At 35.3% G+C, this 25,359-nt stretch overlaps 2 protein-coding genes across 4 annotated transcripts in view; one reads left to right on the top strand and one right to left on the bottom strand.

Annotated features, from left to right (window-relative positions):
* LOC106777657 (kinesin-like protein KIN-14B) overlaps window positions 1-25,065 on the bottom strand; it is a 31,525-nt gene extending 6,460 nt beyond the window's left edge. Inside the window, exons 1-18 of one of the 3 annotated variants that reach the window (XM_014665329.2) lie at window positions 24,965-25,065; window positions 24,621-24,853; window positions 21,924-22,047; window positions 16,010-16,096; window positions 15,617-15,787; window positions 15,374-15,480; window positions 15,043-15,174; window positions 14,772-14,950; window positions 13,420-13,581; window positions 13,128-13,219; window positions 10,009-10,160; window positions 9,409-9,582; window positions 7,140-7,286; window positions 5,190-5,378; window positions 3,531-3,602; window positions 1,708-1,763; window positions 1,392-1,605; window positions 41-232 (exon numbers count right to left, since the gene is read on the bottom strand). In XM_014665329.2, the coding sequence (XP_014520815.1) occupies window positions 41-232; window positions 1,392-1,605; window positions 1,708-1,763; window positions 3,531-3,602; window positions 5,190-5,378; window positions 7,140-7,286; window positions 9,409-9,582; window positions 10,009-10,160; window positions 13,128-13,219; window positions 13,420-13,581; window positions 14,772-14,950; window positions 15,043-15,174; window positions 15,374-15,480; window positions 15,617-15,787; window positions 16,010-16,096; window positions 21,924-22,047; window positions 24,621-24,812 (2,442 nt within the window). In that variant the 5' untranslated portion in view covers window positions 24,813-24,853; window positions 24,965-25,065. Of the gene's footprint in view, window positions 1-40; window positions 233-1,391; window positions 1,606-1,707; window positions 1,764-3,530; window positions 3,603-5,189; window positions 5,379-7,139; window positions 7,287-9,408; window positions 9,583-10,008; window positions 10,161-13,127; window positions 13,220-13,419; window positions 13,582-14,771; window positions 14,951-15,042; window positions 15,175-15,373; window positions 15,481-15,616; window positions 15,788-16,009; window positions 16,097-21,923; window positions 22,061-24,271; window positions 24,576-24,620; window positions 24,854-24,964 lie in introns of those variants that run through there. The other 2 variants (XM_022775738.1, XM_022775737.1) reach the window with 2 other exon arrangements.
* LOC111240561 (protein TORNADO 1-like) lies at window positions 16,121-21,312 on the top strand. Its single transcript, XM_022775739.1, is given in 1 exon segment — window positions 16,121-21,312. A coding segment is annotated over 1 exon segment (2,103 nt). The 5' UTR covers window positions 16,121-17,362; the 3' UTR covers window positions 19,466-21,312.
* Window positions 25,066-25,359: the final 294 nt, after the last annotated feature.

Genomic DNA, 25,359 nt, shown 5'->3' with positions numbered 1-25,359 from the left:
AAATTGACATTAACAAGTTATAAGAAGAGAAATACTCTACCTTAATGGATTGCAACTCTGGGGATCTGGCAAGCAAAGATCTTATATACAAGATTCTAACACGGGAAACAAGCATGGTATCCATTACTCGCCTTGGCTCCATTTTTCGAATAAATGAAAAAACAGCATCTCTAATTTCAGCAAGTATTTCGTGTTCTCTGGACGCACCAGCTTTGATGACAGCAGCCAGAACCTGTGGCCATTAAGATTAATGATGGTAAAATTCCATCTTGCAGGCTTAAGCTATTGGAGTGGCTTATATTTAACATGCCCTAAATGCATGATCACTTGGTCTTGAAGTGTGGCACACCCTACCTTACACTGAAATTCGTGTTGCTTATTCAGAAGAATATGGGTGTCAAAGATAGGATTCCGTAAAAAGGAAAATATTGTATAGCCTTTAATTTTAGGGATTGAGTTTTATATTTCTTGTTTCTTTTTATTATATTATTACTATTCCCAATAAATAGAGAATCATGTGTGTGCTCATAACACAATTTCTGTAAATCTTTCTAAAAGGTGCATAAAGGTTCCAGGGCTCACTTATAGAGTTACAGAGAGAAAAGTATGCACTGAGTCTGTTATATAGGAAAAAAACATGTGGTGGTGGTGGGGGGGTGTCTTATTTTCTCCTGTACTGGTTCCTTATTTCAGATTTCTTAGCAAGGTGCTATCACCAATCATCAAACAACTTTTAATTTTCAAGGGTGTCTGCTCTTACATTTCTGTAGGTGAAAACACTAAAACGGATTTAGAGATTACAGAAGTGTTTCATCCATATACCAACCAATCTCACTTGGTGAGAAAAGACTTTTGTTGTCTATGCTTGTATATCTGATAGGCGATAATGTTGTGTTTTAGACCTGTCTTTTATGTTCTGCAAATGGTTGGTTCAAAAATACTTCTACTAGTGACATGAAAAGAATTTGGACAGTTTTTTAGCATTTTTAGCAACTTCATCTAATATTATTGTATTTTCTTTTACAGGAGAATATTTCACGTACGACGCAATTTTCTCCTCACTATGGTAATATATTGCCACAAACTGTCTCGCAACCATAAGAATACTATCAATAATAACTTCCACACATTTTCAAACTGAACTAAGAGCAAGCATTGCCTTAGGCCTACAATGGGGCAACTAAAGCAGAATTCGCAATTTGAACCAGGGAAAACTTCAATGCATACCAGTTGTTGCATTGTCCAGCTTTCAATTTTAGAAGTGTGATAAGCACAACAACATTCTTATGAAGAAGGTACTTTATATAGAAGTAAAGAACCATTGCACATAAACTACAATTTATCTGCTTTCACCGAAGTATAAACTGAACCTAAACACTAAAGATACATACCAGCATCAGAAGCTTGTTTGCACCATCAGAAATGGCAGCAAGTCCTTCATACTGATCAGGATTAAAGTCATTCAGTGCTGCAGTAAGATATTCACCGGCAGGGGTAGTCTTAACTCTCTCAGAACCAGATTTAACTAAAGCAACAGTGCCATCATTCTTATCTGTGACAAAAGTTGGAGGAAGGACATCCATAGAACGAGCTCTAGCAGTTGTGCTGGTGTCATTTCAGTTTGAATACAATGAGCATAAAGCCACTATCCACAAGCTTAAAAACAAAATAGAACTGCAATGTATATGACAAAATGTAAAATTGTACCTGCCCACATTTCCAGGCTCAACATTAATTGATCCCCTAGATAATGGACTTGACAGCTGAAAATAAATTTAAAATCTTAAAATGGCAAAAGCATCACATTCATAACACAGAAATGATGGTCACAGTAATTTAGATTCTGCCATCTATGTCGCGTCAATATTTTAGCAAATGGTGCTGATAAACTGATAGAAGAAAAGAAAGCACGTGGAAACAATATTTAAGAACCATGTAGTTAGAGCCACACAGACAGAAACCAGTTTATTTTATTTATAAGTAAAAAATTATATGCAGTGGAAGTTCTATTTGCATTTCCAAATACTTTGTTGCACTGTTCTCGTTAGGGGCTGGAAAATGTATGAGAGGAGAAGGTATAGGAGGGAGAGAGAAGAGGATCGAGTGGGGAGGGAGAGAGAAGAGAACCGATCGGTAGGAAACAGGGAGGACCGATCGGTAGAAGATGGGCCCTGATCTGACCGAACGGTGATAGAAAGAGGACGAGCTGAAGAAGGAGACGGAACGGTCTGAGTGATAGAAGACAGGGACCGAGCTGACCGAACAGTGAATGGAAGGGGGCAAGCTGAAGAAGGAGACCAATCGGACTGAACGGGGGGCAGCGGCAAGGAAGCTTCTGAGATGTCACAGCGGGAAAATTAATTAGAGTAATCAGGACCATATCTTAGATATTATTTGATATAAGTCAAATATAGTAAATAGGACTAAATATATTCGTATCAGATACCTATAGTAAATAGGATGATTTTCTAATATTCAGTATATCTTGGGAGGGAATTAATTAGTATAAATAAGGGGGAAGCCTAGGGTAAAAGGCACACTTTTGAATTGTGAGTTTTGTAAGAGAGGTTATGCTCTCAAATAACTTACGGAGATCCTGCTCCCAGTTATTGGTTGTTTTCTTTGATTCAATATTTCCATTCAATAAAGGAGGTTTATTCAGTTAATTCTGTTATTCTTTATCTGAGAGAGTGTGAAAAAAGCGTTCCAGTTATGTCCCTTACTCAGGCACGTAAGGGTTCTTTTTCATGTAAATAATCCATTAAAAGAATGCAAAAATGATTATATTTAGGAATCACAGGTACACATGGATGTTCAATTTATCTTCATTTTAGTATGATGACCATTATCATATGACACTTGAATTGGTAAGAATTAGTATCATATATTACTCAACATAAGTGTACAGGATTCAACTTTTGGAGTAAATGGAGACCACAATACATAGATATTTAATCTAATATTTAAATATTTATATACATTTCCAAAGGTATAAAATATTTAATGTTAAGTAGTTCAATAAAGTACCAAATAATTTTAAAATTCTACGAAATTTTATAATCTTCATCTACCAAAGTTCAATGATTGATTGATAAAATTCGGTATGTATTGTTAAAAAATATATAGGAATATCTAAAGCTATTAGAATATTTTAAAGTATCTTATATAATCTCCTTTGATTTATTCTTCGTTTATATTTTAATTCATTTTCTTATTTAATTAGGATCTTTATATTTATAGGAATATCTTAGTAGAATTTATTTAATAGAATATGATTTATGAGCATATCATATCATGTATATATTGTCATCAGTCTGTATAAAATGGACTCTATTGTGTAGTCCATACACAGTTTTTGGCATCTCTTCTCTTCCATCTATTTTTCTCTCTCAACATTTATAAATAATTACTCAATGGAGTGAGTTAAAACTAACTCTTGATGTAAATGGACCTCCACCGATGACACAACATAATTATTGATAACTTGGGCATGGCAACTAATGTAAAAATAAAAATAAAAAATTGCCTACCTTAGGTGATCCAGCCAGAGATGCTTTCTCAGTCAACTTATCAAATAATTTCTCATTTTCTACATGCAACCTCTGCAAAACATTGAACGGAGTTTTTCACCATAACAAATGAAACTAATATAAGCATGTAAGAATTCAAAAGCGCTTAAGAACTCAACAAAATAAACACTCTTAACTTATGGCATGGTGCCATTTTTATACATAGGATCATATTCAGGGATTACTTCTTCTATCTTTGACATTCTAGAAAGTTTACACCATGAGCAAACTACATTTGAGATTCTTGGTTGCAGTTTAAGCATTTCCCCTTTTTCACCACATATTAAGATGGCTGGCAAGGATTTCAACATGAGAAACCCCAGAAAAAGGAATATCTGTCAGTCAACCAACTGGGTACTTGTTTGCTTAATCTATCCTCAATTAAAATTATTTCCCAAAAAATCGAAAAGGAAATTGGATAAAGAAGTGAAAATAAATAACCATGACCCGGTGGGATACAGAAATTGGAAGAATGGTACAATCACACAGACCATATTAGACCTTGTTGAATATAGTAAAAACTATGTATGAGATTAATCTCCCTTGTGTTGAATATAAGATATTGTATTTATAATAGAAGAAATATGAATTAGGCCCAAAATACAAATAAGAAATAATAACAAACTAACTAAAGATAAAAGATAAAAATAATATATCTAACACTCCTCCTCAAGCTAGTGCATACAAATCGTATGTGCCAAATTGTTAATAATTTGCGAAGACAACATAGAAGACGAGATATCAACCAAGAAGACTCTCCTGATCAACAAATTTGAGAGGTTGCTCCATATAAACCTCTTCTTACAAATGTTGACATCTAGCAGATAAAAAGGTCATTGTTGAAGAGTCACCACAACTATAAATAAACTAACAAAAATCATCTTTCCCACGAGAGAAAAAACATATATGAACGGGTCAAACGTAATGGTGACAAAAGGGAGGTCAAAAGAGACAATAGTGGAAAAAGTCATAGATGAACAAGATAGAGAAACCTTAAAAATCAGATTCTCCAATATTAAAAAGGAAAAAGAGCAACCTCAATGTTTTGAATAGCTGCCTGGGACATACAACCACACACAACGAACCTGATAGCGGTAAAAGAACGACCTCAACGCTCTAAATTGCTACCTAAGAGAAGACGAGACGTGCCACATGCACAACGGAAAAGGGAACAGATTCACAACTTCAAAAGGTGCTGAAAGCGCTTAAGAGCTCCGATGAAGGCATCATTGACGGCACAATGGTAACCTAGTTGAGACAATCAAAATCATGTGATCGTCGGTCGAAACTGAAACTCCAGTAGTGACAATGGTGAATGACGGCAATAGACAATGGCGCCGCCGGCAATGGTAGATGGCGTCGCCACCGATAGCGACGGGTGAAGTGATAGAGACAACAATTTTTTTTTTTTTCCTCAAAAGAACCTTAAGCTCTAAATACCATGTTCAATATAGTGAAAATTATGTATGAGATCAATCTCTCTTGTGTTGAATATACACATAGGGTATTGTATTTATAATAAAAGAAATACAGACTAGGTCCAAAATACAAACAAGAAATAATGACAAACTAAGTAAAAATGAAAGATAAAGATAAGATAAAAAAAATATATTTAACAACCTCAATCAAAGCATCACGTTTCTTGAGTTCCTCTTCCAATTTATTGGTTACTGTAGATGAATCCATGACATCCCCTGTTGTCCTGGAATTAGGTAGAGCTCCGGAAACAGTTTCTGGTACAACATTTAACCTAGTGTTGCTGGAACTAAGGGCTTCATTGAGTTGTATTTCAAGGCTTCCAATTTTGGCCTGAATAAGAATAAAAAGAGATACAAACACTATCAAGCAAGCAAGAACAAAGCTGGTCACATGCATCTAAGACCACAGTTGCCATATATATAACAAAGCTTAGGGTGGCAAGCCATGATCAGCAATGCCATGCCACATACTACTGCAGATGATAGGTGGATGGCACAGTTGTAATTTGTAGTACTAACACCAGAAATATAAAAGACTTGTCATTAGCAAGTAGCAACCATAGTATGTGCTTAGTGGACATGTAATCTGAATATTAAAGTAATAAATAAAGAACTCTGTCCATCAGCTATCTGAGTAGATTAGAAAGAAAGACACTAGAAGCCTGTGTAAGTTTCCCATCAGTTGCTGATGGTCCTCTGTTCTGGTATGTATAATCCAAATCCACTAGTTCTTCCTTCATCTCCCAACTTAACAATCAGTTTGCAGCCCCTGCTTTTAGAGTTCTCACACAAAACAGATACTCTGATAAAGATGTTTATAATAGAAGATTACCAGTGAATAGGCAAGGAGACAAGGCAAATGAGTGTCTCAAAATTGTACTAGGTGAGGGATTTTGTAACTGTTATTGTTAAGCCAATCATGAGCCTTATCTAACACTTGCAATTTCGAAAGTTGTGTCCATGTCATGATGTTTGGAACCCAGAAACAAAATAGGAATAATGTGTTATTATGTGTGCCGCTAAGGTGCTTAGTATTCTAATCCATATGCTTTATTTAGATCATGTGAGAAGAAACTCCAATGGCTTATATCTACTAGGATATGGAAAGAGCTAAGGAAGCAACTGCCCACATCTCTAACAACTAAGATGAAAATAAAAAACGTAAAGGTTTGTTTTTCAATTATAGATTCAATATGATTTCTGTAGAGCTGACTATTTCTGGAACCTAGAATGCATTTTTCTATTCAAATTGTTGAGAAGAGAGAAACCAAGAAGGCATATGATGATTTCCATGTGTTCTGACCCCAGCAGAGCAACTAAATTTATACAACATTCAGTCATGAATACAAAATAATCAGTTACCCTATATTAGGCTAATAACATATATATAGAATCAATCTAATTGATCCTCGTACCATCAGCTACCATATATCTATAGGATTCTAACACATCCATAATATTAACCAAGATTAATTAGTTAATATGGCTTTGCTAAATTGCATACAAACTGCAAAGGATGATCCTGCTATGTCAGTATTTAGACATTGCACACATTTTTTTTTTGGAATAACTCAAATTGTTATCAGGAAACAACAGGTAATAAAAAAAGTTGTGAGGAAATGACAAACGAAACATTTCTAGATGTGCTCTAGTGTTTTCTAACCCAGCAGAATGGAGATTTTATTGCATGGAAGAGTGTTTCAAAGATAACTAACTCTATAGAGAAATTAAGATACCACTACTTCCTAAGATGCATAGATCATAGCCATACCAAGTATATTGGATACATGAAAAAATAAATATTAAAAAACCTCTAGTCTCCTAAATACTCCTATCTCTGACAAAATTATTGAAGAAAATGAACTCAATAAACCACTTGAGATAGAAACTGTAAAATAATTCTTAAGAGCTTGAAAGATCTCTCTCATTCTCATTTTACATATAAGAAAATTCTTATACAAAATACGATAGTTTTAATACTCTAACAATGATAAATAGGATAAATACTCTAACAATGATAAATAGGATGAATATTCTAACAAAACCATTCACAAAGTACTTGAAGATTTTATGAAAACTACAAAATATTAACCTCCAAACTTTTAATGGTTGAATCGCGCTGTTGTATCTGCAAATTTTGTGCTTTTTCTAACTGTAACATATGAGCAACTTGATTTCTAAGCTGAGAATTTTCTTCTTTCTCTGCCTTATAAGTATCAGCCAGCAAAATATGCTCTGCCTGCAGAAAATAAAACAATGATGTTGCTCACTGACAAATATCCTGTTCAAGCTAACAAACAAGTATTGCAGCACAGTTTGCATGTTCAGAACAGTGGTCATCAAGCATATCTTCACAAACGTTCACATCTCGAACAAAGGCACATGAAACATTAACTCTTCAAACAATAGGCAATAGAAATCAACTCCATAAAGGAAGAGACAAAATAGGGGAAAAAGTGAAAGAACATCACCCAATTGGGATGATAAAAGAACATCAGTTGGAACAAACTTCTCCACTCTTCAAAATTTAGGAACACAAGGACAACAGCAAGAAAACTTAGCAAATTTGATATCCACTAAAGAGAGGACAATGACTGTCAAAATATATTTTAGGAAATTTTAGATATTATTCCCATGTATTTAATTTGTTATACTTTATGTATCTTGCTATTATTACTAGTATAACAATCCCACAATTCCAGGGATTTGTACCGCAGAATAGGTTGCTTTTATTTCCTAAAATATTTAATAAGCTCTTGTATATATATCCAATGTATGTAAGGAGACGAATAATAAGAAAAATATTCTTTCTCCTAAATTTAAGATGGTATTAGAGCTCTTGATCCTTTGGAGCCTCTGACTGTGATTTAATTGCAGCCTTCATTGTTGTCCAACATTAGAGTTTCATCGCAGCCTTGGTTCCTGGCATGAACTCAGACACTCATCACAGCCACTATTGCTGTGAACTTTTTACTATTCCAAAGGGCTGAATCAGTCTACATATTTGTGCCTTAATTGCACATATTTGTAATGGCCAATTTCTAAATGCTCCATGTGATAGCTATTAAGATGCTATGACACGTATCCTTAAATACATAAAAATGCTCCAGGAAGAGGATTATCGTATGAAGACAAAGGTAGTATTAAGATCACTTGTTACTCTGATGCGGATTGGACAAGATCACTATTAGATAGAAGATCCACTTCTAGGTACTGTGTTCTTATTGGAGGAAACCTCATCTCTTGGAGAAGCAAAAAGCAAAATATAATTACTAGATCTAGTGCAAAAGTAGAATACCATGCTATGACAGCAGCCACTTGTGAGCTTACGTGACTTAGGCAACTACTTCTACAGCTAAAAATAGGATACATCCATGAAACAAGGCCTATTTGTGACAATCATGTTGCACTTCTCATTGCATCAAACCCAGTTTTCCATGAAAGAACCAAACACATTGAAATTGATTGTCACTATATTAGAGAAAAGGTGCTCTCTAAAGAAATCACTACTGATTCTGTCAACTCTAGCAATATAATGGCTGACATGTTCACCAAGTCCCTTAGAGACCCTCAGATTGAATACATCTATAACAAGCTTGATACATATGACATATATGATCGAGCTTGAGGGAGAGTGTTAGAAGCTGTTACATATTTCTAGGGAATTAAAGGTTACATAATATGGGAAATTAGGATGATTGATTTCTAATTATTAGCTTTATTTACTATAAGTGATTATGTATTATGCTATAAATACATTTTGTGTGGTCTGTATTAGAAATTGTTAAGAAGTAGACTTTAAACCTAACTCAACCCCACAAAACCGGCTTGTAAGGTAAGGTTTGGACCTAATATACTATGAATTGACCTTATCTCTAGTCGATGTGAGACTTCCAACACACCTCCCACACGCCGAGGTATATACATCTCATGCGTAGGACTAGACATTAATAGGTGGTCCAATAGCGGTCCGATAACGGGTGAAACAATATGCCCAACAACATATCGTTAGGATAGACTCTAATCATGGCTCTGATACCATGTTAGAAGTGGACTTTAAGTCTAACTCAATCCCACAAAACCGGCTTATAAGATGAGGTTTGCACCTACTTATATACTATGAATTGGTCTTATCTCTAATCGATGTGAGACTTCCAAAAGACATATAATACATTCAAAACATATACAATTTTATATACTTAAATGTTGTACTTCCTCATTCTACTCACTGCATGTATATCGATCACGGAACTACCTAATGGATTAACATTATTACAGCATGTCATGCATATACACAGAATCTTCAAACCACTAAGCAACACGTCACCACATACTACACTAAAATTAGTAAACATTCAAACCTGTAAATCTGTCTGCAATGCAGAAGAAACTTTCCATGCCTTTTGTACTTCGTTGAAGAGTAGAACACACTGATCATTTGCATCTCTCAGTGCTTGCTTAAGTCTCAGACCATCTTGTTTGAGATCTTGGATTTCTTTTTCCTTCTCATATAACTCTTTACGTGCATCATTTGCCTATAAAACCATCACAACTTAAATCTGGAACATATATAGCAAATTTGTAATCTTGAAGCATGTTGAAATCACCACCATTTTTTATAAAGTGATAGAAAACTGAGTACAATTGAACTTCCCATAGAATGAAAATATTATATAAGATATAGCCTAGTCCAAGCAATTTCTCAATTACACCGCACAAGAATCGATCTTTACATGCCAAGTAACTTTTTATTAGACCAGCAAACACTGTCTGAAATTTGAATTGAGAAAAAGGAGGGGTTCAATCCTAAAACATTATATTCATATAATTATTATACACCATAAGCATGAGTTATGATTTTTAATTGCTTTCCACAAAATCCCCAGTTGGAAATGAAAAGCAAATCAAAAGTAGAAGACTGTCTTTTTCCAAACGAGGAATGGGATTATGGAAGAACATACAACATCTCTCCACTTCTTAATTGTATCTCGATTTCCAAGGCTTAAGACAGAATTACGAGCTCTGGCAGAGAAATTGAGAGACAGTAATGTCTCAGATAAATTCGAAGAATTTGGACACACATTTACAATCATCAGAGATTTTGAACTTCCACCTAAAACATGAAAGAAAAATTATAATGAAAACGTTATCACATGTCTAAGACCAAGCAGAAATAATTGAATACCTAGTTATGAATAAATAGTATGCGTGTGTGTATAACTACATGCGAGTGTCGACTTTCAGGACAAAGAAAAAAGAGCAAGAATGAGCAGAGGTAAATTATTTCAATTTTATATAAAGAAATGAAGGTAAATATTCAGCCTCACCTGGTACCTGTGTTTCTATATCCCACACAAAAGAAGACGTTATCCTTTGTTAAATAAAAATTCAAAGGTTAGGTCCAAATTTTGGTCCCTGTAGTTTCCTTTCAATTCATGACCAAAGTACTTTTATTCTCAAATCAGTGCCACGGCTTAAACTTAAGTATTTTCAAAACAACATTATTTTAACACCATTGTTAGTTAGTTAATTGAGTTTTTCTTTATTCAATAGATTTAGCACGGGGATGTTCTACCTTAAACGATGGTCTCAAATTTGAGTCCTACATATGCAACTGCGTTAAATACTAGAAGGGATAGCTTTGTTGCCATAGTGGTCCTACTTAATTCAAACAGGATTACCTTTTGTGGAGTATATCAGTGCTCTATATAAAAAATAGATGCTTCTTTATGTGGTTTTTTTACCTATAAGTCTTCCTCTACAGATGCTCTGTCATATTCTGGTCAGAGCTCCTGCAGACACTCAACTCCACAGAGTGTCTTCTTAATGTTCATTGAGAACACATCTAGATGCTCCTTTTTTAATGTTAATATATCCAGCAGGGACCAAATTGATTTTGTTTATAATGAAAATTGGGGAAAGAACTACGGGAAATTATTTGTAAGTGTGAGGACAGTTTTATAAAGTTAATTTTGAAAATTGATGGAAACTATACGAGCTAAAGTTTTCATTTGAGATTTTGACCATTCACCACTATAACCTTCCACAGATTAGAAATTCACTTTAGAAACATGGTAGTGCCAAAGTTAGGCACAATAAAAAGTTTCATATATGAATTGCCAAATTTAGGTCCCACAACATTAATCTTTTATGCATACTGGGAACTCTTTTACTAACATTGACTACATGTCTAACAGAGTCATCTAGTGATACCAAACGGAGGAAGAATTGTGACTGCAATAATATTACATTCCCAAGAATCACAGTTAAGACTCCCGCTGTTCTCCTCAACAGAACTATGTTGACTACAAATTTTCTAATTATAAGAGAAATTCCATGCCAATTATCAACTTATAATCTCTTTTATAATATTGTAGAAGGGTATCTTGAGACTAAGCACTCCGCCTGAGCATCCCATGTTGCATCTCTAGATGTGAGGCTTAAGCACTCCATAATACCCAAGTCCCTACCATAACACCACTCCTGAGAGCAGACATACCAGCATCTACACACTGCAGCACTTCACTTGGCCTTTTTGGTCAAACCTTCCAAGGCAGTCCTTTCTAAGACACTGGCAACCAAAAGATAATCACCCAAACACTTGGAGAACCCTCCCTTAAAGCTAGTTGTCAAGGGTGAGAATCAAGTCCAAGTCACTTAATTATTTTGCCAAACCTTGCAGGACTCAAGCAACCCATAATGCCCGAGTGAGATAAACAAACAGAATTTTTGGTAAGAGAAATAATACAATCTAAGAGAATGGATTAGACAATTAATGAATAATATGTTAAACGGAGACCCAAGAACATAAAAAAATTATCAATGGTTAAAGATGGAAAAAGATTAAAAATACCAACATCATGAGATAAAATCCTAGACCATCATCCATTGTAACGGTAGGTAAATTATCCAAAGAGGATAAAGAAGAAAACAAAAATTTGTTACAAGTAAAGTGATCTGTGGCACCTGAGTCAAGAACCCAAGGTCCAAGAGAAGAAGGTTAAGTTAGGCCAACAAAAGATATACTTGTTCGTGCAACAAAAGTAGTGGAACTAGAGTTCTAATGATCTTCATACCATTTGAGATTCATTGAAGAGAGCAAATTGGTCTATGCTATTAGAAGAGGAGGAAAAAGCCATGGAGAGAGAAAAAAACATAAAAAACCAAGGTTCTTGAATCAAGGCAACAAGCACAAATCCTGAAAGAGGGGAACAAGGCGACCTCAGCACAGTTAATAGCTGCCCAGATTATACGATCCTATCCAATAAAGAGTATGATCGTTTTTTAATTTGATTCCTCCCGTAACAAATAACGAAAATCAAAGAAGAACACGTAAATAAGACAAAAATAGAGACACCACAATCTAGAAAATTAATGAGTCAACGAAGATTCTTCACAAAGAGCTCAAAATTTTTAGGCTCTAATACTAGGTGGAATATAGTAAAACTAGGTATAGGATTAATCTCCTTTGTGTAGAAATACACCTAAGGAATGTATTTATAATAATGAGAATGTGGGCTAAGGCCAAATACAAACGAATATGTAAAAATAACATAATTAACGTAGGGATTATGTTTTCCTAATTAACATAAAACACAATATATCTAACACAACTAAAAAAAATCTTCTGCTTACAGATTCCAAAAGCCAAATTTATAATCAAGAAGCAGTTCCATAAATTCTAATCAACATATAAAAGAGAGATAACAAAAAATGGTGACACTACCAAGAGACTACATACCTTCAATACACTTACAAAATAAGCCAGAAAACAAACAAATCAAGTCAGAACAAGACAGGTGCCACTTGAAGTGGAGCAGGTTTGGATTAATAGTAACAACAATCCAATTAGAGAACGAAGAGTTACAGCAAAAACAATGCAGAGTATCTAAGTATTGAACAGAAAATATAATGCCACGCAAAAGTCATACCAAGCATATAAAACTTATTAGCATTTTAAGAGGCGCGTGCAATTTCTGTTGTAATTTTTAATCAAGTATCAAAGTGTGTCTAACAACTTAAAACCATATAGATGTTACCATAACCTTATTAAAACAAAGTAAAAGAAAAATAATAATACCAAGAGAATCCGCAAACAGTTTCGTCAACACTGAGTTTTCATAAGGAATAACATCCTTTTTTGAAGTCAAAGAAGATAATACATCTCCCAGCCTGTAAAGACATTTTCAAAAGCAACAAAAAGTAAGACTCAGAAAATTCTAACAGGTGGTATACTGAGAATTGACATTTGACATTAACTTTACGTGGGTGAACAAAGAGCACCTGCTGACTACTAAGCTAATAAATATAAAGTTGATAGGGAAGAAAAATTTGAAGTGTTCATTCAAAAAACATTATGAAAAAAGACATACGCTGAAAATGACTTCATAACATGAAGCATATCTGTGACACGCTCACCACTATCATCTTCTGATATCAAACCTTCACTTCCAGCCAAATCAACCAGAGACAACTTGCTATATGAGTTTTCACCGCTGATCAAATTGTTATAAAATATGTGTATGGTAACAATCCTGAAAATACAAGGCATAAATGAAATTCACTAATCTGAATTAATGTACACTGTACAGCATGTAAAAACCATCAACTTACAGAAAACAGTGAGCATCAATATCAAAATGGTAAGAACCTCGAGAATCTATGAGAGAACAATTATAGTGGCAGTGATAAATTCAGAGAAACATTAAGACATAGCAAAACTAATTAATGTTTTTGCTTACTAAGCCTGTATATCTAAATTTTACAGCCTTCAATATTTATTGTTTCCTAATATTACTAAAATTAGCCAAAAGTCCAATGTGTTAATATAAAACTAGAAGCTAAAAAAATGTTTAGCATATTATATTAATCCCTCTATTTCTATTTATAGGACCCAAATTTGAAGTGGTGTTTTGTTAGGTTCCTTTGTTCAAGGAACCGAACAGCAGCTCCAAGCTCACACACACACTCAACAGTAAGTATAAAGGAATATGTATGAATATGTAATTCTATTTCCTGTATAATGTGTAGAAAAGAAAATACAAGTATCACTATCTCCCCCAAGAAAGCCTCCCTTCCTCCACTGGCCAAGAGGTCCAGTCTCAATACCCAAAATATTATCTGATCCCTTCTCTCTCAAATTTGTTTGTTATTTATATTCCCTCTCTCTCTTCTAACAAACTAACCATCTCTCCTCTAACAGATTTCCCCTCTTCCCGCCACTAACTTTCTCCCCTTTTATACCTCCTCACATAAACTTTTAATTGTCTAACATGTTTTTATAAGATTCAATTCATAATGTCTCTTCCATTAATTATTTTTGGACTAAAATGTCCCTCATTAGAAAAGAAAGATTGTACAAGCAAACACTTAGACAATAGAGAAGAGTAGTGGTGACTCGTAGTTTTGGATCAAAAATATAAATTTAAGACATTTATTTTCATCAGCCAACTAAAGCACTTTCCTTAATCATGGTGAATTAGGTATGAGGTGTTATGAATAGGAATGGTGAGAGTATATTGTATCATATGACAAAAACAGATCTTGCATTGACATCACCAACTCCATTGGAGAAAGTATGCTATCAATAGAAATCAATCATATGAAACATTAAATAGAAAATATAAAGCCATTTTACAATGTAGCCATGCAATTGAAACATTAAATAGAAAATATAAAGCCATTTTACAATGTAGCCATGCATAATATAGGCCAGAGACCATACAAATGAGAAACATTAATCTTTAATGGATTATTTCCTCGACTCTGAAATGCAGCTTTCAAAACCCTAGAAAATTCCATAGGGTTATCAACTTTTTCCTGCATTAGTTCTATGAGATATTCAGGTGAAGCAAAACACAGTTTAGGCAAGTTTTTCCCTGACTCCGAGATCAGATCCCTTATCTGTAAGCACATAAAAGGAGCAGTGAAAACCTTTATAATCCCAAGTCAAACTAAACCAGAAAGAGTTACAAAGGAAATTAAAAGAAAGAGACCTGTTCGTTATAGAGCTCACAAACAGTAACAGAGAATGTATATTGAGAAGTAGCAGTTGTGTCCAAGTTGGACAAGTCAAACAACTCCTCAAAGCAACGAGCATATAATCCCCTATCATAGCTTGATCCTTCCTGAGAACAATGAATGAACATTGCAGATGCAAATTATCAGGCATTATTAACTCGGATGTAAAAATAATTAAGTTCACCCAAATGAGAGGTATTTCAATTTTATATCATTGCTGAATTCTAGACCCTCATCCAAATATCTATTTCTTTTGAAAGAGTAGGATAATAATCAGCACACACAGCAAAAGATAGAAAGAACAACCATAGTGTGTGTTTTTCCAGAATGTGTTTGTCCATATGCAAATAAGGAAATATTATATCCATCCAAAGCTGATTGCACCATTGGTTGAACATCACTGAACAACTCAGCTGCAAACATAACATAAGAGGCAATATAAGCAAGAAGAAAAGCACACGAGGACCAGGATTTTGAAGTTGGAAACCCTTAACCAGTCCCTCCTCCTGCAACCCAAAAAAAAAGGAATATAGAGTAGAACCATTTTACCCTGTCCAACATGAGGTCCGTAAACTCTGTCAAATTCAAATTCTTTCTTTGAGTTAGACAAGGATTCATCGCCAGTATTTACTCGTATAGTATAATCATCTGGAAATTCAACAACTGAGGAACCTTCATCTTCAAATAATGGCCTAGCTCGGCAGAATACCCTTATGTTACCTGCAAATAATAGAACCATATATAACAGTTAAATAGACCTTCCCAGTTCAGCAAAACATCCATTTTAGTATGCTTAAAAGTGGAGGGGCCATGTAGTTAACTTAAATTACAATGGATGTATATTACATATTACATAATACACAAACAGCATTGCAGACGGACCAAAAACAAAGTCAATACAAAGAAGCCATCAATAGTAAAGAAACTACATATAGCAATCACCTTTAGATGTCAATAAGTCATTGAACAATTTCTTCTTTTCATAGATCACAGAAGATATTCTTGCCTCAGTTTCAAGCGAAGATTGATCTGACATTCACAGATGAAGCCCAAAAAATAAAAATAGAAAACCATCAGCATAATGGCTTAACAAGAAAAGACATGGTAGATGTAGGTACATTCAAGTTTCACATAACTTCAAGTACTTCAAGAAATTAATGCAACTAGATATGCATCCACTACATTTATTGCTGTTGCACAGAACATCATATTTACAAAAAAAATAAATCTCATGCCTACTGAAAGAAAACATGCCTCAGATAAAACTGCTTTAAGCCATGTTTGGTTTGAACTTGCTAGGAGTTAGATTTAAGAGCAGAAGCTCTAATGCACCAATTCATATTTGGCCACGGTATCAGTATCGGATTTGAACATGTTAGGAGTTAGATATATCTTTTGTTATGTTGAATATATAATTATATATAGCTTAACATACAAACTGTTAGGAATAAAAGAGGGAGCATAGGACCGAACGATATATAGTGGCTAATACCGAACGGTAGAAAGTTTATGTTAGGAGGGAATTCAATAGAGAGAAAGTTGGTTAGTTGTTAGGAGAGAGAGAGAGAGAGTATAAATACTTCCAGAATAGGGGAGAGGGGGATTAGCAGATATTTTCCTTCATATAGACTGGACATTTTCCAATGGAGGAAGGGGGCTTCCTTCGGACATATAATTGTATTTCTCTTTATATACATTAGAGATTCAATAATATACATACACGTACTTTCACTTTTTGCTGTTTCGAGTGTTATTGTGAGAAGAGAGTGTTTTGTTTGGTCTCCTGAACAAAGGAACCTAACAAGTTTGGTCCGACCTACCGGATCTGTATCGGAGGAGCAAACAGAGCACAGTGAAGAAGAAGAATTGAGAGAAGGTTGATCGTGATTGAATCGACAATGGAAGAGTTGAAAGCGGAGATGAGAGCGGTAACTCGCAAATTCCAAGCGTTTAGTCGCGCTCAAGAACGACGAACCAGGAACCAGCATCGGAGCTCCGAAGGAAGACGTGATTCCGTCAACGCTGGATGTAAACGATGACCGCCAAAAAAACTGGGGGGAGGAATCAGAAGATGGCAGAGGAGAAGTTCAACGCAGTTGGAGGAAGCGCGTTGAACTACCAACATTTGAAGGTGCGCATCCAGTGGGCTGGATCGCACAGGCAGAGAAACTGTTCGACCTCCAGAGCGCCACGGACAAAGAGAAGATGAAGCTCGTCTATAGATGCATGGAGTGAGGTTTAGCGAGTTTTTGGTTCCACTTCTGGTGGAAGAAAACCACGCATCCGACTTGGAAGATGTTCACCGATGCTCAGACGCGGAGGTTTGGCGGATTAAATCGGGGTACCATTTGTGAGGAGTTGGCAGCAGAGCGACAGGAGGGGAGCGTCGAGGAGGACATCCAGGAGCCATTTGAGGAGCCTTTGGTTCTGACTGCAGAAGATAGGGTTGGTCCAAACAAAGATGAAATCCTGGGTAGGTGTGTCATTCCTTTACACAATGTGCAGAGGAGGTTTGACCATAAGCCTGTGAACACAAGGTGGTTTAACCATGAAAAACATGTGGTTGTTGAAGGGGAAAAGAAGAAAGAGACCAAGTTCTCAAGTAGGATACACTTGAGGGTTTGCTTGGAAGGTGGCTACCATGACTGGGAATCTGAGAACTGCAACAAGCCAGCCATGAAGTGGAAGGAATTTGGTGAGCTATGCCAAGTGAAAGTTCCACTTTTGAGAATTCGATCAAGACATGACAACAAAGAGAAAGTAGAGATGAAGAGAAGAGCTATTGTTGCTTGTCTTCATCACATTGGTGAGGTGATTTATTTTTATGAGTTGGATTTTCTAATCTTAGATTTTGAGTGGCTCTGTGGCGAAGTCCTTGGTCAACTCATAAAGTTGAATGTTAAGAAGCAACACTCTGAAAACAATGTATTTATTAGTAGGAAGGAATTAGAAAAAATCTTAAGAGGAAGTTTGCAGAGCCCTATTCCTGGTATAGGTTCAAAGGTGTTTGAGAATTTAGACGCTAGTGACCTTGTAAGGATGATGCTAAAACTTGAACTTAGTTATGGCGAAGATCCATCAGATCCAAATTTCGTACGATTGATTCCTTCCATTCTTGAAGAAGGCAGAGGAAAGCATCAGAGGTGGCAGCTAAGCATGCCAGACTGCATTTACACAGGACGTCATCTTGAGTGTGATGATTCAAGCCACATGTTTCTAACTCCAGGTTTCTTCCCTCGTTTACAGGTGCACCTTCACAATAGAATAAAGGTTGTTAAGGATCAGCATGGTGCAACTTACAGTCTTGAGAAATACCTTATTTCAATCAGCATTAACGGAATCTATAGAAGAGTAGAACATGGAGAGTTGGGTTACTATATTGATGTCCTTGCATGCTCCACCAAAAACCTGACAAAAACTTTAAGAGTCATTCATCAAATTGTAATCCCTGCAATCCAAAGTGTTTGCCAAGGGATCACCTTGACTGAGAATGTCTTAAGACCTGAATGTGTGAGAAGATTGACACCTCCTAGATACAGAAAAACTCAATTTGCTCCTCGGCAGCAGCTGAAACAAGCACTACTTTCACTTCCTGCAGAAAGCAAGTAAAATTATTAACACACATGGAGTCCAATCCTAGACTTTGGAAGGCCTATTCTCCAAGATGAACTTGATTTTGCACGAGACCTTTTATCTGATGATGACTTCCGGGAAGTTTTTCATAGAAGGTATAATGACCTTTACAATCTTGCACAAAAGCTGCAAGTTCCACCTGAAAATAACCCTGAAGGGCAAGGTCAATCTATAACCATAAGAGATGAAGCTGAAAGGATTGAACCAACCTTTGGTGGCATTGCAAAAGGGGTTGAAGAAATTTTGCAAAGACTCAAGATTATTGAGCAAGAAATCAGAGAGTTGAAACAGGAAATCCAAGGGCTAAGATATTATGAACATAGACTTCTCCTTAAACTTCATCACAAAGTGAACCACCTTGCAACCTTTAATGTGCAGGTTGACGAGAGGATAGTCCCCAACATGATATATTTTGTAAGGACAGAAAACTACACAAGAAGACTGGTCACCACCATGCTTTCTGGCATGAATGCTCTCTGGCTTTACATGTTATGCGAATTCCGGGGACAAATGCATGTTGTTGAAGATCAGATGGGGTGTGAAATCATGCAAGTTGATAATGCTGCTGTGAAGTCTTTGGCTCCATACATGAAGAAGTTCATGACATTGGTAACTTTAGCTCTTAAAATAGGAGCTCATCTTGCGGCTAGAATAGGGCAAATGATACCTGACTTGAGTAAGGAGGTGGTGGAATACATGCTAGATGTGAATTTAGAAGCTACCTGTTTGGCAATCCGTGGAGAAATTAAAGGAGATTGGAGGTAATTTAGAATAAGGCCCATAGCTTTCTTTAGCAAGGTTTTAGCGGAATCCTCCCTTGCTAAGTCCATTTATGAATTGCTGGAAGTTAATAGAATTCAAGAAAAATGGAAGATATTGGAGGAGGATTTGCCACCACCCAAACCTCCAGACTTGAATTGGAGGGCGTCACCTGGGAAGAGGAGCATTACGACAAATAACAGTTTCCTAACTTCAACCTTGAGGACAAGGTTGATTTTGAGGGGTGGAATAATGTTAGGAATAAAAGAGGGAGCGTAGGACCGAACGATATATAGTGGCTAATACCGAATGGTAGAAAGTTTATGTTAGGAGGGAATTCAATAGAGAGAAAGTTGGTTAGTTGTTAGGAGAGAGAGAGAGTATAAATACTTACAGAATAGGGGAGAGGGGGATTAGCAGATATTTTCCTTGTGGGTATAGACTGGACATTTTCCAGTGGAGGAAGGGAGGCTTCCTTGGGACGTATAATTGTATTTCTCTTTATATACATTACAGATTCAATAATATACATACACATACTTTCATCTTTTGCTATTTCGAGTGTTATTGTGAGAAGAGAGTGTTTTGTTTGGTCTCCTGAACAAAGGAACCTAACACAAACACACACACATAAACATACACATATTGGGATGGAGGGATTCACTAATACAGTCATACGCATTTTTTTAGTTGGAATGCTTTAACAGCCAAAACCAAAAATATAGGACAATTATACAATCATCACTTTTATTTTAAATAATTTATTTAAGGATATTATACGAAACTTTTACCCAACCATCACCCGAAACTTCCTCCCATGACTTTTTAATCTACTATGTGATGACACTACAGCTAGCAAAGTTGTTGATGCTGATGAAGAAGAGATAGCTGGCCTTCAGCTTGCAGAGCATTGTCGGAGGTAGACAAAGTTGGGGAGGAAAGAGAGATGAGGTAGATGTTAGGCTTCAATGGTTTTTTTATTGGCAAAAGAACAAGGTGATGGCACAATATTCATGGTGAATCCAGTTTGAGTTTGCTGCTTGAACAGGAATGGGCTCTAGAATGATTCTGCCTTCCAAGATTCATTAGATAGATCTGGCGTTGGGTGATGCAGAGCACAAATTCCATGATTTTCCCTACTTCTCTTTTTTTCATGCCATTGTTCATTTAGTTTTCATTTCTGGTGATTGAACCTAATGTAGGCAAATGACAGAGTGATTCAATTTCATATTCTCAATTTCAAATTCTTAGGAAATGGTTTAGCCAAAACTCAATCTTACTACATCAACTCATAAAGTGAGCATTTCCCTTATATTATGTATCTTAGCACTATCTCTAGACAATGTAGACCTCGGGTTTTTCCAATACACTATCACATCCAACACTATTGGACTTGGTACATGTATAATATGGTGATTGATCCTTTTAATGGATTTAGGATAGACTCTCCTCCCATCTCAGAAAGTGGTTTAGGCCTAACTTTACTCTATTAAATCAGCTTGTAAAATGAGAATTACCCTTACTTGTATTATACCTTTTGGCACTATCTTCAATCAAAATCGGACTTGAATATTTTTCGCAACAAATTATCTAAAGGATAGGTTTTAAAGAACTGCAATTCATAATTCAGATTGAGAAAATGAAAGTGATCTACTAATGAATTGTTTAGGCCATGTTTAGACAAGCTTCTAGAAACACTTCTAAGAGAAGAGTAAGAATGAAAAATGAAATGAATTTTTTCATAAGTCAAAATTAGTTTATCGATAAACTAATTTCTAAAACTCTCTCATATAGTTTTCCTAAATTCTTATTTTTAACCTGTGCATAAGCTAATTTTAGTTTATTGAAAAACTCATTTCATTATTTTCTTTAATTTTCTCTTCTAGAAGTGTTTATATAAAAGTTTGTCCAAACATTCCCTTAATTAGACTTGTATTGTATCTACAAAGAAAGTTGTGAAGTTAAAGCACAAGGAGATAAAATAATAGAGGATAATAATCTGCAGAAAGAAACAGTGATTGAATGTTTTGTGAGAAATGAAATGGCGTAGCAACCAAAGAGAGAAATATTATTTTCAATGGTTAAATATTAAATTAGTATAACAAACCCATTATCAATAAATAAAAATAAAAAGAGACTAGTGGATATGTTGTCCTATGCTATGAATGGACTCCAAGGAAATCAGAATTTCACATAAGATCTGTGTATTCACGCCTTTGCTATTGATATTACACTGGTGTCATCGGCAGAGTTATAACAAATATACTGCACAGCTGACATTTCTGGTTGTCATTCTTATACATTCATATTAATTGAATGAAATCTGCCTGAGCAAGCATTTATTTAAGTTGTTTATCTGAGTATATAAATGACCCAATCAACCAAAAGAAATAACACTAAAAAAGACAAATATCAAAACTAGCTGAATATCTAATGGACCACAAGTGGGCCAAATTAGTGTTACCTAACTTGTGGGCTTTCTCCGCAAGAACACCAAGATATCGTGTCACTCGGTCAAGTTTTGCATTTGAATATTCTTGAAGTTCACTAGCTTCTTGTCTTAACTGCAGGTAGTCATTTCTTGCAAGCTGTGCAAAATACCTGGTGTAATTGTTAACATATGTCTAAAACAAAAATTTCCATAATCCACAAAGATCAAGTAGGAGAGCAGACCACATAAAAACATATATTCCAACCAACAAAACTCGCTAGTAATTATAAGAACATAAAATTGGTTTAAAGCGTATAAAAGATACTCCAGAAAAGAAAAGAAAAGAAAAAAAAAAAAACATTTTTTAATCATCCTTTTCTTTGGTACATGACAGCATGGAGTTCTGGGCCGAATACCTACCAGGCTACCACATCTAGCTCAAAATCTCCATCAACCCAATCATACCAAAGTATTTGCAAAACATTGAGTAATGTACCCTTCTCCTACCAAGTTTTGTTACAAGTATGGATTGTTTAAAAGTCATCTTCACATTAAATTGTTCTGCACAAAATGTTTTTTTTCTTAAATTTTATGCATGACGTTATGTAACCTAGAAGAGGATAACTTATACTCTGTTTTACATAAAGATCTTTGTTCTCTGTTTGCACGTCAAATAGTCAAACCTTCAGAATTAGCAGTGAAAACAATCTTAAACTATTTATCTTCCAAAGTTCTATTATGGTCTAACAGACTCTCCCAACATGCCTACCATATAAATTCATAATATTGAAATTGAAAGACCACGCTTTTTCCTTCTTCATTACAGAACTACCAAGCAGTAAAATCATGACAAGTTGCAATATTCCATTTAAGTAAAGTTCACTCCAGAATCTAAGAGACTTTATGCCCCCGTTAAGTTTATATTTTGTTTTATCAATAGTTTGCTTCATTACCCCCTTCCAAGGTATTTTGAACTACATTGTCTATTGTGTATTGAGAACTTCACCCACTACTTAATCTGAACTGCTCCAATTAGCACTTATTAGTTTGCAAAGTGTATGAATAAAAGTTAAAAAAGTAATTCATAGACTCTGATGACATGACATTGCTAGCCAAAGAGACAATTACTCAATTTTCTACAATTACTAAGGAAAAAAACAGCTATCTAACCGTTTAGTTTTGTCTTATGTGCATAGTAACAAATAAGCAAATTCTGCACAACTCAAATAAAGTGTTTTAGAAAATAATCATTTTTGCATATTATTGAATCTGGAATCACTGTTCTTAAGGAAAATGTTATCATACTACTATATATTTCGCACGATTACAAAATAATCATTTTCAAACAATTTCCTAAGAAAGCTTGTCAAAAAGACAGTAATTAATTTCTAAAATAATCCCAACCAAACATGGAATGGTATGAACCACTCAAAAATAATTTAAACTCGAACGTAGAAAAGGTTTTCCATAAATGCAGGAAAATTTGAGCACTACTACAAGTAGAAAAAGATATATTTGTGGATAGATAACATCTTTTCTTCTCAGAAAATAGTCTAATTTGCTTTTTATGTATTGAATTGCTGCTGATTTAGCACAAATTTTAAAGAGAAAAAGGTTTGATTTTACATCTAAGCTAAAAAAATCCACAGACTAGCTTGAAACTATTTGTATTGGCAGAATATTTTTACATTGTCACTTTAATATTAGAGAAGTGATAGTTTCGATAAAATAAATGCTAGGTATTTTATAATGTCCAGTTGGCACTTATTGAGAGGATATTTTAATCTCCTCACTCTAAGAGATTCAATGCAGATTTTGAAGACATAAAAACGTATAGAAGCCAGACGCCCACCTTCATTCAAACCATGCAATAAAACTGACAGGAAAAGAAAAAAATTGGCATTTTCAACTGATTTAATCAGACTGAACCTGATTGATAGAGTCAAGCAACAGCTGAAAGAAATTACCACCAACGACTATGCTCTAAACACTCTGATACACCTGTTTCAGTAAGGACAGTGAATCCCTTCTCACCACACATTTTCCTTTGTAATCTGAATACTCTAATTTAATAAATGTTGATTTATCCTAGAATCTTAATTAATGCAGAGTGAAACTGCTTGACGTAGTTTTCAAGCAACCGCTGTGATAAATTACCACCTAGGAGTATGTTCTAGACACTCTGAGTTGCCAGTTTCGGTGGGGACAGTGAATCCCTTCTTAGCTCACGTTCCCTTTGTAAATTCTATCTTGCTGCCTAACACAACACAAACAGCTTTCGACTGGAAGAGGAAACATTCAAGGCAACAATCAAAAGCGTACAGTTGGCTATCTTCTTCCAAATGCATTACACACAATGAGACAAGTTTTAGAAATGAAACCTTATTAAGCAGGTAACTCTTATTTCTTTCGTCAATACGCCGTTTCTTTTGTTTTGTTTTTCCTTTTTGAAGTATGGAAGGATCAAAAAAGTGTTCAACGTGTCACCTTTGCCAGAACTCAAGGTCCTGTAAGGCAAACAATTTCCTAGACAGCAAGTTAAATACTCTTTCGATTCCATATCTACTTCACAGTCAAATTCTCTCCACTAAGAGTCATTAAAATTCTCCAAAAAATCATGAAATTCAAAGTGCATATATAACCGATGCGGAAGCAGAAACCACTGGAACTCTCGGCGAAATAGTTCGAAAGAAGAAGAATGCGATACACGTGGAAATGAAAACGCATTACCTTAACCTTGTCTCTTAATTCCTCAACTTTGGAAGCCACGGAGTGCGAAGGAACCGAGGAGGTGGAGTTTCTTCTCGCAAACGGTGTAGATGGTTTCTGATCGTTTTGCTCCGGCGAAGAAGACGTCGACGTCGAATTCCACGGCTCGAAGCCGGTGATGTTCCAGCTCCAGCGGTTAGTCTGCTCCGCCATTGCCGCTGCCGCGAAACCCTCTCAGATTTCCACTCCCTCACCTTCAAAATCGACAGAAGAATGCAGCGGAGCAATTATGATTAATGTGATATAATTAATACTGAGATTGTTCTAAAAAGTGAAAGGAAAAAAATACGAAAAGAAACACTGACTGAATGGAAACAGCTTTTTGGTTTGCATCAACATCATTACCGTACGGTACCGGCTGTGCCTGTAATAATAACAGAGTGAGGAAGCGGGTGTTTGTTTGGTTTTTTAGACCGTGCAGACGACGTCGTTTTAGAAAATAGGACACTTTTGTTGCATTTTCGGCCCAGCAAATATTCTACATGGTTCGTGGATTGGACTTGAGTCCTACGCCAAGGCTTTCGTGTAATTTGGTAATATTATGTTTGGTTTAATTAAATTTTAAATTTAAATATATTTAGATATTTTTAATTTAGTTTTTATTTAAAATAATACTTATTAAGTACTACAAAAAATTACATTTTTAATTGAATTTTTATAATTTAACATTTTTAATATATTATGTGATAATTGATAAATT

The sequence above is a fragment of the Vigna radiata genome, chromosome 11 (genome assembly GCF_000741045.1).
Source record: "Vigna radiata var. radiata cultivar VC1973A chromosome 11, Vradiata_ver6, whole genome shotgun sequence".
In the NCBI taxonomy this organism is placed as follows: Eukaryota; Viridiplantae; Streptophyta; class Magnoliopsida; order Fabales; family Fabaceae; genus Vigna; species Vigna radiata.
The sequence above is the reverse complement of the archived record's forward strand: the minus strand, read 5'-3'. Positions and strand labels throughout refer to the sequence as shown.